Below are 15,341 nucleotides of genomic sequence, written 5' to 3' on the forward strand. Positions count from 1 at the left end.
TGGTTAGAAGCGGCGGACGGTCGCGCGGTTCGGGCGCTCCGGCCATGCCCGGCGGGGCTCGCGCGGCTGCCCCGCGCCCAGTGCGGCCCGGGTAGTCGACGCCCGGGGCTGGCCCGGCCCGGCCATGACGTTGGAGGTGCAGGACGCGCTGTACGTGGCGCTAGAGCTGGCCATCGCCGCGCTGTCGGTGGTGGGCAACGTGCTGGTGTGCGCCGCGGTGGGCAAATCGAGCGCGCTGCAGACGCCCACCAACTACTTCCTGGTGTCCCTGGCGGCGGCGGACGTGGCCGTGGGGCTGTTCGCCATCCCCTTTGCCATCACCATCAGCCTGGGCTTCTGCACTGACTTCCACAGCTGCCTCTTCCTCGCCTGCTTCGTGCTCGTGCTCACGCAGAGTTCCATCTTCAGCCTCTTGGCCGTGGCCGTAGACAGGTACCTGGCCATCCGCGTCCCGCTCAGGTGAGGCGGGCAGCGTCCCCTACCCCAGGGCCCCGTCGCAGCCCCGTAGACGACCGCACGCTCCAGGCCAGGTTCCTGCCTTCGGAGACCCCAGACGGGCCAGGCTGAGGCGCGCGGGGCGCTCTGAGCTCGGATTCCCAGCCTGGAGGACACCGGCCATCCCCAGAGACACGTGCGCCCGGGCTGTCATATCCTCTCGGTGCCCCGGGGCTGTACTCTGGAGGCCTCTGTTCCCCCGGATGATCTCTTTAAGGGGACCTGCGTGGGGACAACTCTAGGGGTGCCGGGGAGGGCGGTCGCTGGGCTCCCGCCCGCTGTGGATACTTCGGGAAAGCGCCACCCCGGCGGGCGGTGGCGGCCCGGGCGCAGGAGGTTTGGTGATCGCATCTCCTCTTCCGCGGCAAAACTATTCCTTCCACCCCTCACCCGCGGCCGACCCAGAGCGAGGCCCGGGGTCCAGAGCAGCGGGCAGACGCGGCCGAGAGTGTTGGGGGTCTGGGAGGCCGGGGGGTTCCAGGGCAACTTTGGACGCTGGGACTTCGCATTGTCATGTCATGACCCTACTGCCACAAACTGAGGGCTGGGCGGATCCAGGGGGGAGGTACCAATTAACTTTGGGGAACACTACGGTCCCTGCAGTCTTAATGGTGACTCAAATCACCTCCATATACTTTTAAAAAGTTAAAGTGCTTCTCTGTTCGCCAAGAGGAGCAGCCGTGGAGCTTCATGCCGTTGTGTAACTTGTTTATGCTCCGCTGCCCTGTCCCAGCAGGCTGGGAAAGTGCCACCAGGATTTCAGAATACTGGAGAACTTAGGGGTTCTTTCTCCCACACTGAGAAAATGTAGGATTCAAGGGATGGAGGCAGCCAGTAAGGGAGTGGAGCCCCACTTGAGAGCCTGAGCACAGGAGTATCAAGGAACCTTAGGGCTTATTGAAAATATTTACTCTCTTTGGTACTTGGTCCCCTTTGGCATTTCTGAGTTGGGTGAGCTTGAGATCTCTTTGGGTTTGGAGCTGAGAACAGGGAAATTGAGTCACAGAAGCAGGAGAGCAGGGAAGGAATTAATTTATTGAGTGCCAACTCTGTGAGGCAGTTTATTTTAAATTTATGTCCTTTAATCCTTGCAGTAACTCCAGAGGGTAGGTACTGTTACCCGTGTCTTGTAGATGAGGGGTGGTGGCCCAGGGAGATCAGCATTTTGCTTAGGATGGTGCCTCTAGAAGGAGTATTGGAGCCAGGACCTGAACTCAGAGCTGGCACCCTATTCCCACTGTTCCATCAGACCGTCTTTCAGGGCTATGTGTGGCATCAGTGTTTGGGATGTGGGCAGAAAACATACTACCATTTCTGGAAGCAGATCTTCCTGCAGTAAATTGGTGGTTGTAAGGGACATGTGTTTGAGGGAATTGACTGGGAGAATGCTCTCAGAGCCTTTTCAACAGGTAGGCATGTTGAGCCTGGTCCCTGTGGGTTGTGTCCTGGGTTCCTAACAGGAACAGGAATCTTCTGCTTGGCAGGGCTGTGGGCCTGATCTGCATGTCTAGGCCTTTCTACACACTGCTGCCCTTGGCATCTGACCAGGAGGCCTCATGCATCCCATCAGGTGTGACAGAGCCCAGGGATTTCTGAGGCTTGGGGTGGCATGGCACACTCTTCTCTTTTCTCTCTTAGAGGTCCCTTTCCTGCCTTTTGGTCCTATGTTTGTTATTTGATGGCCTTTTGGACTGTTTGCATCCAGCAGGCAGTCACAAGCCCCCAGCCTGAGTGGCCCATCTAACAGAAGCCCCTTGGCTTTCCCTTAGCAGAGTTCCAAAGAGAGCCCAGCTCAACAGGAGTTACTGGGAGAATCCTCTGTGCCCCATGGAGCAGGAAGTTCCATAAAAGTTTAAATTTGTTAGTTCTTGTCCTGGTTTGTGCTGGGTGGGGTCTTGAAAAAAATGGGTGTGGGTGTATTAAGGGGAAAGAAATGTGAATCACAGGCCTCTAACTTCTTTGCATTTGCTAAGGGCCAGAGGGAGAGATGGAGGAGCAGGGAGGGAAGAACACTCAGTGGAGAGTCACCACGAAGTCTGTCCCAGCTCTGCCCTCCTGGCTTGCCCACAAGAGTTCAGCGGTCTGGAAGAGGTGTGTGCAAGCAGCCCCATCTCCCCATCCTGGGAACGTACAGGCATCTGACCTGCCCTGGCACCAACCTCTACACTCTTGGGGCTGGAGAGGTGTATCAGTCTGCAGGTTCCTCAGCCCTCCTGGGGGCTGCTGCCTGAGGCACCCCTTCTCCCTCGATATTCAGCACTTCCTGCTTCTGAGGAATATGGCTCCCTGTGAGCAGGCTATAATGCAGATTACAGGGCCCCACCCTACTGAATCAGAATCTCTGGGATGGGTTGTGTGTGGGATTCCAGCATCAGTATCTTTAACCAGGGACTTCTGGTCCCACCAAAGTTTGAGAACTCTCCTGGAGTCAGGGAGACTTGAGGTCCCCCTTCACTTTAATGGCATAGGCTGGGGGCCAGCTCTGAGGCCCTCATGGGGTCCTGGAACTCCAGGTTGGAGTAAAATTGGCAGTGCCCTGTTTGGGAGGAGGGGTCTCCCCTCTAAAGGCAAGCAATAATGAGGGTGAGATTCAGGGAATGAGGGCCAGAAGCCCAGGCACGCCTCCTACCTGGGCAAAAACAGTTCTTGGACTTGCCCTTGGTTCCATCCAGTTCACTGGTGCGGCAGTCTTGGAAGGCATTTGTGCCCCAAGGCTCTGAGTGTGAGGCCCGTGTGGTCAGCTGTCAGCACAGCACGAGGCCACAGAGGCCGCAGCCCCCACCTGCCACCCAGTTGCCAAGATGTTTACTAATGTGGGGAAGATTACAGTGCAGGAGGAAAGGGGAGCCCTGAGGTGATGCTAGGCATAAAAATGACAACTTTGGCCGGACTTGAAAAGAAGGAGTGTCCACTCACATCAGGTACTGCCCTTGGCCTTCAGAGTGAGTGAGGTCCACAAAAGAAGAAAAGTCCACTTCCTCTAGTTCACCTCCACAGTTCCTGATGTTGGCCCTGGCAGAGTGCTGCCATCAGGAGTGGGCAGTGATGAGGGGCAGGTACACACAGCAGAGCAGGGTATGCAGGTTCCCCGGCTGTCAGAGGTGGGGATATTTGTGGCAGTGGGCAGGGGTGTGTCTGCTCACAGCTGCTCCCTGGCTCTCACTTCACCCTCAGGCTGTTTCCAGCAGGAGCACTTCCTCTTCCCTAATCTAATCCTGTTCCCCTTCATGCGACACCCCTAGCTGAGGGGGGACCTATGTGAGTCACCTGTGTCTGGGGACCTTCCCGCCCCTGCTTCTGGACTCAGTTTCCACGGCGTTGTGGTGTGGAGTCTCCAGGAGACCAAAGGCCAGCTGTGTTCACCGTGGAGCTGGAGGAGGGTGTTTTCTAGGGAGTGTTTGGTTGGCGGGATCGGTCAACAGAATGGAAGGGGGTGTGTCTGTCTGGCCTGTCCATGGGCCCTGACCCTGTCACCCTCCCTGCCCCCTTTGCCACATGGAGGCTTTTTCGTGGTGCCTCACGTCTAGTCTGTGAGGTAGGTACTGAAGACTTCTTAGCAAGACTTTGTGCTTTGGGTGAAAATGTGGCCTCCACTTAACTCCTTTTAGCGACTGAACTGTAGGGTGGGAGTTGGCAGGGGATTCTAAGTGGTTTTTTGAAACTTTTTTTCCTTGTCTTTCAATTGAGCTACAATTCTCATACGATAAAATTCACCCAGATTTTCAGCTCTGGGTCCTACCCCTCCAGCCTTCCCCAGGACTCCCCTCCTTGGGTTCTCCTTTCTTTTGCATTAGTGTTATCTTTCTCTTCCAGATCATTCCCATTATAGTGGGTTGAATGGTGGCCCCCAAAAAGATGTCCATGTTCTAATCCCCAGACCCTGTGAATATTACCTTGTATGGGAAAAGAATGAATATTACCTTATATGGATTTTGAGAGAAGGATCTTAATCCGGGATATTATCCTGGATTATCTGGTAGCCCCGAAATGCAATCACATCCTCATAAAACAGACATGCAGAGAGAAAAGGGGAGGCCATGTGAAGATGGAGACAGAGCCTGGAGTGATGCGGCCACAGCCAACGGATGCTGGGGCAGCCACCAGAAGCTGGAAGCAGCAGCGAACAGATTCTCCCCTAGAGCCTCTGGAGGGAGTGCGACCCCGCTGACACCTTGATTTCAGGCTTCTAGCCTGCACAACTATGAGAGAATAAATATTTTAAGCCACCAAGTTTGAGGCACTTTGTTAGAGTAGCCTCAGGAAACCAACATTAATATATGGATATGCTTAAATCAACTCTCCTTGTCTCCCAGTAAACATCTCCAAGTTATCCAATCTCACTGCCTCCCCTCCCATTGTCACCATGGTGCCACTGAATTGCTCCTTGTCAGGTCACCCCTGCAATGCCCCCCTTTTGGTTGAATCTAATGGCCACTTCTTGGATCTCATCACACATGTCCTCTCAGCAGCTCTCGACCAGCTCCTGCTGGGCCACCATGGAGTCCCCACCTCATCTCCTATTCCCGTATAACCATCTCCACACAGCTGCCAGGGGGAATGATTTGAAACCTTAAGTCAGATCACATCATTCCCCTGCTTAAAGCTGTGCAGTGGCACCTAGAGTAAAATGCAAATGTCCCACTCTGGCCTCAGGGCCCTGCATGATGTATCTATCTTCTGTCCACCCCATCTTGCACCCCTCCCTACCTCCCTCACCACGCTGGCCCAAGTTCTTTCCCCAAGCGCGGGCTTTGCACTGCCTTTCCTCACTTCCCCCATCTGAAGAGGCTTCTCTCAGCCACTGCATTGCTTTATCACTGACTCTATCATTAAATTATGTCTTTACTTTGTTATAGTCTGTTTCTACCCAGACATGAGCTCTTTCAGGGGAGGGGCTTGGCCTTATATTCCAGGACCCAGGACTGAGCCTGATGCCTAGCATGGGGTAGGGACCCACATTTTGGATGAATAAATGGGTGACTGAGTGAAGAGTGTGTGTTAGGGTGTGTCATGTCCAGGGGGAAGCTGGGATAGTGTGGGGGGACTATGCAAAAAAAGACGTGAGGCAGGAGGGTCCAAGATGGCAGATCCCAGTAATGGGCAGAGCTTTCTGGTGAAATGATGTCAGAAAAAAGATGGTCCAGTAAGTTTTAATGAAGAAAAGAGGGGGAAACCATCTTCTGAAAGGACATCTCACAGGCCTGAAGGAGAATCTGGTGGAGAGTCACCCAGAAAGCTGGCAGGTGCTGCAGGCAAGGGCTGGCCTGAGGACAGTGGCTGCAGACCCTTGAGGCAAAGCCTGCAGGTCCTGGCTCCTGGCTCTCAGGTACAGTCCTGGGGGCATCCTCTTACTTACATAAGGGAACAAGGCTCTCAGGACTGGAGGAGAGACTTGGGTGCTACTCTGCTGTTATTTACCCTCTGTCGTTAGCATACACTCCTCTCAACTTCACCTCCCAGCCTGGAGCAATGACTGTAAAGGAGCAGCAGGTGTGTCCGAGTCCATGTCTATAAGCACTAATGGGGACCTCCAACCTGGCTGGGGGCTTGTTCCTGGGCAGGTAAGTTCCCCAGTGGGCACACACGTGCCCAGGCTGAGGCTGAGGTCTCGTCTGCTCTAGTCAGTGAGGCCCTCAAGAACTGTCTCAGAACCAGATTGGAACCATGGTAATCCAATCCAGAGGGTACTTGGAGGTCCTCCCCTCACTGGGGGTAGATGCCAACCAGATGGCTGGTCATCCCAGGAGCCGAAGGTCAGGGAGGAGATGGAAGTAGAGCCCGTGAGCCCTCAGGGTCGTAGATGGGAGCACAGGGCTCCCCCTAAAGTGTGAGGGAAGCGGGATCTGCCTAGCTACCTTGGGCCTGCTCTGGGACTGTGGCCTGGAGCTGCCCCCAGAGGGCAGTGGGAGCTCCAAGTGACCAGGAGCTCCTCTGCAGATCAGGCTGCAGCCTGTACTGCTCTGTGTGCCTGGAGGGGTGGCAAGTCTGCCCTAGAGCAGCAATGGCAGAGAAATAGTGCCTGGCTTTAGGTCTCAGTAGCATTTCCAGAGAATTCTGAAAAGCACAGGTAGGTTACCTGATCATCTGGAGAAGGAGTGTGTGTAAAGGGACAGAAGTTAACATTTTCACATGACAGATGATCTGTGTTTCTTTCTCTATGAATGCGTGAATGGGGTCTCCAGCCTTGTGGGGCCTTCCCTGCTGGGCACTGGCAGGACCGGTAACTCTGTGGAAACCAGTCTCGGTATCTCATTCTTTTGATTTGTAAGCTTGTGGTCACAGCATGGGTCTATGCTGCAGGGACAAGAACAAGGAATTATGTCCTCAGCTACTCCAGATATCAGGGTTTTTTTTTTTTCTTTTTCTTTTCTGAGGAAGATTAGCCCTGAGCTAACATTTGTGCCAATCTTCCTCTACATGTGGGTCACCACGACAGCATGGCTGATGAGTGGTGTAGGTCTGCCCCCAGGATCCAAACCTGCAAATCTGGGCCGCTGAAACAGAGCGTGCTGAATTTAACCATTAGGCCATGGGGCCAGCCCCCAGAATTTTTAATACTGTGAGCAGCAGCCACTCTTCTGAAGCCTTTTTTGTATGCTGGGCACCTTACAGGCCTAATCTCATTTAATCTTTATTAGACCTTATGGGGCAGATACTATTACCTTCCCCACTTCATAGATGAGGGAGCCAGGGCTCGGAGAGTTATGATTAGCCCAGGGTCACACAGAAGCCAGGACTGGGTAAGCCTGTCTTCCCAGGAGCCCTTAACCAGCATGTGAACAACCAAAGGGAAAGGCTGCAAGCACTGTGGTTGTCCAAAAACACCCCCTGATGAGTGGTCCCTTCTGGTAGTGAATGAGGACACTAGCAAATTGTGATTGGGATCTTTTAAATATTACATGGGACAAGGAAGACTATAGCTAAATAGTAATATGGCTAAGTGAGGATGGAGAAAGCTGTACCTTGGCCACTGTGCATGAAATGTCACAGAATTTGACTAACAGCTGCAAGGACCTGTAGAGGATCTCCTCCCGCCTCTTTTTTCCTAATGCTTCAAATTCATGACTGCCCTTCAGGAATGGGGCTCAGACATGGTTATTCTCCCTTAAGGGCATTAACAGGTTGTGCTCTTATCGCTGAGGCTAACAGGCTGGAGACACTGCCATTGGCAGCAGGAACTTAATGGCAAGTAGCAGGTGTACCTACTTTGAAAGAATTAAAGTTGAGAACAGACCGTCACGGCTCCAGGATGGCCTTCTAACTCAGTCTGTGCTGAGAGAGGGGAGGAGTGCTATTTCTAGATGGCTGATGCTGGAGTTTTGTGTGTGGGATGAATGGGAGGGAAGAGCATTTTCAGGGGAAGAGCTCCTGCAGTCCAGGCTTCACAGCCTTAGGTGTGTGTGGGGGCTCTCGAGAACAGGCATATCAAGGAGGGCTTGGAGGCTTGCTGAGGAGTTAGAGTTTTGTTTTCAAGGCACTGGTAAGTCTATGAAGGAGGTTTTTTCCTTTTTTTTTTTTTTTTTTTTTGAGTTAGAAATCACCTACTGTGCACAGAAGTAAACATTCAAAAGTACAGAAGGGTACAAAAGAGAAAGCAAAAGTCTCCCCTCTCTTACCCCTCACCGGGGCATCCCTCCTAGACCATTTTTGTTGGCATTTCTTCTGAGGGTCACTCCACCCTCACTGGCAACACCTGGTTTGTGCTGCCACCAACAATCTGTTGACTCTACCATGTAACAGGAGGACTAGAGCTCACACAAGCCCTCTTCCCTACCCTACTCCAATTTTTGTTATATTTTGACTTTTTTCTGTGGATCATATTTCAGCCTCTATTTTTTTTTCCTAAGTGAGAAAAAGTATGTTGCCACCATCCCTCGCACGACTCTCACCTCCTGCTACCAAAAGTAGCGTTACTTTTAGCACACTGCCTAACTAATAGAGGTTTTATTTCAAAAAGATAATTCTTGCTGTTGTAAAGAAATTGAGGGGGCTGGCCCTGTGGCCTAGTGGTTAAGTTCGGCGCGCTTTGGCCTCAACAAAAAAAAGAAAAAAAAGGAATTGAAACCGTATAAAAGGGTAAACCGTGGAAAATAAGTCACCCATCTCTGATCTCTAGTTTCTCACTTTGCCTATCAGAGGCAACCACTGTTTCTTGTGTTTTTTCCTACTCAAATTATGTATTGAACAAACTTATATTACAGCATTACTGGGTTAATACCATTTCTATTTTATTCTGTAATTATAATAGTTTCATGAACTTTGTAGAGTTTCTGAAAACTGGAAACCAATAAACAGCATTTATAATGTTTCACCTGTATATTTCTTATTCACCCCAGAAGGGAGTCGTATGATTAGAGTAGGAAATGCACTCCTGCCATGAAACCCATGCTTCTCAAGGAGACAGTTCTTATGACCAGGTCAGGTGGATTCTATTCTTAGTTGCTATCCTGTGGCCCAAAATTACGCCACATTTTAGTCTGCTTCATGTTTGGATCATGAATTTCCCATCTCAAAATTAAAAGAAAGTTAAAGGAAGACTGTGGCTTCCCTCACCCTGATGATGATCCAGCTTCTTCATCATCCTCATTGCTGAACGTCCTACACGCCTTCTGAATGTGCGGCATGACTGTCGTGTTGTGACTTCCTTCATCGTACTCTTGGAATTGTTCAACCATTTCTTGCATTCGATGTTTTCTTTCCTCTCTCTAGGATTCTATATCTGTTTGTTTGTATATACATCTTTAGGTAACTTTTTCAGGACATGGGAGATAAACTTTCTGAGTTCTTTGCCAAAAATGTTACTTCTCACACGAGTAGTTTGACTGGATACGGTTCAGAAGTTTGAACGCACTGCCCTAACACTCAGTGTTGCAAGAAGTCTGACGTCTATGTGAATTTTATTTGTAACTTGTATTTCCTCTCTGGAAGCCTTGGAATCATTTGCTTTTCTTGGTGTTCTGAAATTTCGTAAGGGTGGGTTTAAATATTGACTTTCAGCTTTTCTCCTTCATTCGGAATGGCACTTCTAGGTGAACCTTTCCAATCTGAAGACAAGTCTATCTTCAGCTCTGAAATTTTAAAAAAGAATATTTTCCTGGGCCAGCCCTGGTGGCCTAGTGGTTAAGTTCGGGGTGCTCTGCTTTGGTGGCCTGGGTTTGGTTCCCGGGTGCAGACCTACACACCACTCATTTGTCAGTGGCCATGCTGTGGTAGTGGCTCACATATGAAAAAAAAAAAAAAAAGAGGAAGACTGGCAGCAGATGATAGCTCAAGGCAAATCTTCTTCAGGGAAAAAAATTTTTCTTGATAATTTCCTTGTCTCCATTTTCTCTATTCTTTCCTTCTGGGATTCTTTTTTTTTTTTTCTGAGGAAGATTAGCCCTGAGCTAACTACTGCCAGTCCTCCTCTTTTTGCCAAGGAAGACTGGCCCTGAGCCAACACCCATGCCCATCCTCCACCCTATACGTGGGACACCCACCATAGCATGGCTTGCCAGGTGGTGCCATGTCCGCACCCAGGATCTGAACCAGTGAACCCCAGGCTGCCAAGAAGTGGAACGTGTGAACTTAACCGCTGCGCCACTGGGCCAGCCCCACTTCTGGGATTCTTAATAGATGTTTTGCTCCAGTCCTACCACCCACAAACTTCCCAAAGCGTCTTTCTGTATATGACATCTTAATTTCCAATGCTGATTTCAATACCACTGCCAAATCTGCTTTTTTTAAATGTAAAGAACTATAAAGCTGTATTGAAAGACATTAGAGAACAGCTTCTGTCAGTTGCATTTCTTAAACCTTCCCTCTAGTCGCTTCTCTTTGGTCCCGTCTTTACTTCTGCCCTATTCCAGGATACCAGTCACCTATCTGGCCGTTCTGCATTCTTGCTTGCCCATTCTTCACATAACAGGAATTTTCTAAAGTTGCAAAACGAATATAAGTATCCCCATATACTCTTCATTTAAATGTACAAATTGTTCATATTTTGCTGCATTTTCTTTCTGTCTCATACACACACACAATTATACTCAGGAATTTTAATACTGATACAGCACAGACTATAGCCAGATGTCCCCAATTATCCAAATCATTTTCTTTATATATATATATATATATATATATATATATATTTTATTCAGGTTCCTGTAGAAGGTCATGCATGCATTGAACATGTTCCTTTTTGTTGTTAGTGCCATCAAGTTGACTCTGACTCCTAGAGACCCTGAACACAGCAGAGTGGACCCCTGCCCTGTCTTTCTGCATCATCCTCTCACCTACCAGCAAGCACTACATCAGACAATGCTCTGCTGCTATCCATAGGGTTTTCATGGCCAGTTTTTTTGAAGTGGGTGGCCAGGTCCTTCTTCCTAGTCTGTCTTAGTCTGGAAGCTCTGCTGAGACCTGTCCACCATGGGTGACCCTGCTGGTATTTGAAATATTGGTGGCATCACAGCAACACGCATTTAGTGAGGAAGAGTAGCCTTGAGCTAACATCTGTTAGCTCTTTTTGCTTGAGGAAGATTGTCACTGAGCTAACATCTGTGCCAATCTTCCTCTACTTTTTGTATGCGGGATACTGCCGCAGCATGGCTGCAAACCCTGGGCTGCCAAAGTAGAGCACATGAACTTAACCACTACACCACCAGGCCAGCCCTGAGGCTGATGCTTTGACAATCAAGTTATATCTGAGGCAATGTGTTTTCACACAGCCATGGGAGGGTACTTTTTGGAGGAGAGGACAACGTATCTTTTTCTTCTCTGGTCCAGTTTCAGGCAGTGGTCCTTTCTCTCGGGAGCTCTTATTTCACGTGAAGGAGATCAGAGTCTGGAACCCAGCAACCTTGGGCTGTCTCCCAATCCTCGCCAACATATGAGACCAACATATGAGACTCACTAAAAAACAGCCTCAGAGGTGAACTCTGGGAGCCCCAGTCTTGGCCCTGACCCTCAATCTCAATGGGGTGAATCACTATCAGACCACTCCAGACTGCCTCCTCTTGCCGTAAGCTGGTGGGGAGTGCTGCCAACTTTTTTCTGCCAGCTGCATTCCTCATCCATTGTTTTTGGGTGACTGTGAAGCACAAATGGCATCTCTTCCAACCGCCTTTACATGTGGCAGGGGGCTCAGCTCAGGCCTCAGCCAGGTCCACCGCTGGGATTCAGACATGTCTGAACTTGCTGGAATAGATGAGAACCCCTCAGGAGCCAGAGTAGCTGAGGGTCCTGGCCTCCTCAGAAGAACTTAGCTTGAAGATAAGCTCTGGTGACCACAGCTTGTTATCCAGTGGGTGGGCAGGCACTCTCCTTTCCTGACTGTCCACAGGCTAGAGCTATGACCATGTCAGACTGTGGAGATAAGATAGATTGCCCTCAATACATTTACCACGAATGGTAAATCAGAGACCTTCCCACTCCCAAACCTTAACTGCATATAAATAGAACCAAACAGCATCTACTCTTTTTGTGTAAGAATGGGTTTTTGTTCCTTAAATGTTTGATAGAATTCATTGGTGAAGTCATCTAGATCTTAAATTTTCATTGTTTTTGGTTATGTATTCTATTACTTTAATTATCTACTCTATGCTATTGTTCAATTTTCTGTTTCTTCTTCTGTCCATGACAACTTTTTAAAAACCCTGTTTGGTTCCATGAGGAATCTGAAAAATGGGAAGCAACTATTCAGCATAAAATTTCTCTCTTATACAATAGTCTCTTGTGAACTATAAGCTGAAACTCAAGACACAGTCACGTACTCCATGCCCTGTTTTGTTTAGAGCTACCAAGTGAGTGTTAAAGGTGTGTCTGTGATTAAGAAGCCAGAGTTCTGTTCCCTTCTTATAAATTCAGGCTTTTATTTAGCATTTGCTTGCTAGGCCCAGTGTTTTTGATACAACAGTGAACAGGACAGCCTCTGCCACTAAGGAGTGTGTGGTTGAGTGGAAGGAGACAGAAAATGTGGTTATGTGGGAGGCAGGTGGGAGAGGTGCTGTGGGGATCATGGGGTACCATGGGAGCACAGTGGTGTACTTCAGTACAACCCGGTCTGCTTCCATGCAAATTTCTGTAATGTGAACTACATGTGATAGATAAATAGGGGAAAGATATTGCTACAATACAGACACTGCTTTGGTTCATCTATGACTTTGCTCAAGCAAAAGGAGCTGGAATAGTGGGAGTAGCATTACAGTCTTTAGCAGGAAAGGAAAAAAGCCACAGTTTGACTGCTGTGCAGCAGGAGCCCCTTTGGGTCCCCAGGAACAAGGAGAAAAAAAAAAAAACCAGTGCCCATACCTGGGCCTCCTTCCTCAGAAAGCCGCATACCAGCCTGCTGGTTTTGGCTGTGGCAGGCCACGCTGCCCTCTGTGCCCAACTTAATGACAGCCCCCTGGCTCAGAACTCCTTTTTCATCTGCATTGTCTTAGCACCTATCAGCCTTGCTCTAAATAAAGTTTTGCCAGGATTTCCCCTAGACTTTCTTGGTGCATTTTTAATATTCACTGTGGCAGCCTCTAGCCTTGCTGAACTGCTGTCTGGGTGGTCCAAGCAGAAATGTTTGTATTACAGAGGAATGAAACTTGTGAGCTCAACAGAATATAACGAAAAATGTCCCTAAACAAGCAATAAACAATTTTAAGAAGCAGTGACAGCACTCCATGTGCACTTACTTCGTAACTGGCATTTATGAAGTGCTTTGTAAACATTGTATCTGTGTTAAAAGCCCCAGCAACAGTATGGAGGGGGGTTCTGCAGCCACTATTACTCCCATTATTCTGATGCCAGAGCTCACTTTATCCAGCCACTGGCTGGCTTGGCCAGGCTCAATGTCACTGCCCAGGAAGCAGCTGCCCTTGGGGATCTGCTGAACTGAGAGCACCTTGAAAGCTGGGAATTCTGATTTCTAAGGCTGAGAAGGCAGCCTGGACTGAGCCAAGGGCTGCAGAGCCAGAGGAGGAGGAAACCCTGCCCCAGAAATAGGCCAGCACTTGTTATGCAGCACTTGGCGATTCCCTCTTTCATTACGTAACCTCAGTGTCCACACTGTTCCCTTTTGTCGATTCCCTCCATGTGACTTATTCTATCAACCTCCTTAGCTAATGAGTCCCTTATATGGAGAATGGGTGAATCACACACCAGCTCTGTGCACAGGAACAGGGCAAAGCCACTTCCCAGAGTGTGGACTTTCCCAGAACACTCCTTTTGTGTGGGCTGGAATTGTTCCTGCTTGTTTACAGTAATAAAGCTGCCTACATTTTCTTTATTCATTTCTACATTGCCTTTCGTTTACTTCTCCTACACTTGGGGCAGATGTCCGGCTTCCTTGACCTTACTGCTGTGCTCGACGCCCTCCACAGCAGAGTAGTGAGTGACTGGCATGGGGCAGATGTAGGAAAGGACATGGTCCCTTCCTTTCAGGAATGTTTTGGGGACACACACACACGATGTTTTGAGAGCCACTGGTGCACAGGGAGCAAGGCATGGAGTCCACAAGCAAAGGGTGAGGTCAGGGAGAGAGACAGGTGTTCAGGGAATGGACAGAGGCACAGCTGGAAGTGGGAGATGAGAGGACACGGCAGGAGGTTACCAGAGCCTTCCTGAGATGCCAGAGACCCCAGGGGTCATCCCTTCCACGATCCTGCTCGGTGCAGGGACAGTTGTCTGCTTTCTACAGCACTGCAGTCTTCCACCCTGTGCAAGGGTGCAGGCATGGCTCTCATGGATACCGACTGTTGTGCCATTATCAAGCTGGAGCTCCAGTGCTAAAAGTGCTTCTGTCTTTGGTGGTCACGCTTCTCCTGTGGGCCTCGCTGTGTCCTCCAAGAGAATGAAGAAAGCTCTTTACTTCCTTTTAAGGACTGCCTACCAAGAGGGGGAAGTAAAGGCCTCTTCCTTCGAGTCTCTGATTCCCACATGGCTGGCCCCAGAAAGGGGGCTCCATGGAACCGGCAAACAGCTTTGGCAAGGGCAGATGTGTCTGGGGAAGAAAGTGAAATAGCTGACCCATGGCTGGGTGACCAGGCAGAGTGGGGAGCTTGGATTTATGAGAAGAGCTGTAGGTTCCTGAGCAGGAAAACATGACTGCTTTTGGCAAAACTGCAGTCAGATTAGATTTGGTTTGTGTCCTGACTGCAACTGAGGGGCAGCGGGCAAATAATTTAACCTTTCTGAGCCTCAGTTTTCACATCTGTAAACTGGAGACAGCAGCCTGACTTCATGCGGCATGGTTTGAGCGAGATGTGTAAGCTATGTAGCTTAGTGCCTCTCAGAGTAGGTGCTTAGGCAGTGGAGGCTCTGTGTTACTGATGTGTTTTGTAGAGCTGGGGAAGGGGGTCTGCAGGCCTGTGTCTCCAAAACTTGTTTGGTCATGTGATTCAAAGGTTGCTAGAATGGGAAACTGTCTGCCAGTCAAGAGGAAATTAGGAAGGAGAACTTGTTTTAGACAAAGAAATGGATGGTGAACTTTTTCCCCTTTATTTTAAAGTGTCAAGTGCCGTTGACATATTAAAGATGAAAATGGAGACGTGGGTTGGACATTTCAGCTTAAGCCAAGTAGTTTTAGGTCCTAAGAAAATAATTCAATTACAGTCATGCATTGCTTGACAATGAGGATATGTTCTGAGAAATCATTGTCATTAGGCACTTTCATCGTTGTGTGAACACCATAGAGTATACTTACACAAACCAGATATAGAATAGGTACTAATTCTTAATGGGACCACTGTTGTATATGTGGCCCATCGTTCACCAAAATGTTATATGGCACATGACTATAGTTTTCAACCCCATAATGCTCTATATATCCCCTGGCTAATTGGACCCAAAATCACACCCTGCCTTCCCAAGCACTGTGC

At 49.3% G+C, this 15,341-nt stretch overlaps 2 protein-coding genes across 7 annotated transcripts in view; one reads left to right on the forward strand and one right to left on the reverse strand.

The window, feature by feature from the left end:
- The window catches only part of ADORA2B (adenosine A2b receptor), a 21,566-nt gene continuing 6,225 nt past the window's right edge, over positions 1 to 15,341 (forward strand). Inside the window, exon 1 of one of the 2 annotated variants that reach the window (XM_046675483.1) lies at positions 1 to 459. In XM_046675483.1, the coding sequence (XP_046531439.1) occupies positions 125 to 459 (335 nt within the window). In that variant the 5' untranslated portion in view covers positions 1 to 124. The remainder of the gene's footprint in view (positions 460 to 15,341) is intronic. The other variant, XM_046675484.1, reaches the window with a different exon arrangement.
- ZSWIM7 (zinc finger SWIM-type containing 7) overlaps positions 11,039 to 15,341 on the reverse strand; it is a 27,164-nt gene continuing 22,861 nt past the window's right edge. The window contains exons 6-7 of one of the 5 annotated variants that reach the window (XR_006890609.1): positions 14,075 to 14,304; positions 11,039 to 11,838 (exon numbers count right to left, since the gene is read on the reverse strand). The gene's annotated coding sequence lies outside the window, so the exon portion shown is untranslated. The other 4 variants (XM_046675491.1, XM_046675489.1, XM_046675487.1 and 1 more) reach the window with 4 other exon arrangements.

Source organism: Equus quagga, chromosome 11 (genome assembly GCF_021613505.1).
Source record: "Equus quagga isolate Etosha38 chromosome 11, UCLA_HA_Equagga_1.0, whole genome shotgun sequence".
NCBI lineage: Eukaryota > Metazoa > Chordata > Mammalia > Perissodactyla > Equidae > Equus > Equus quagga.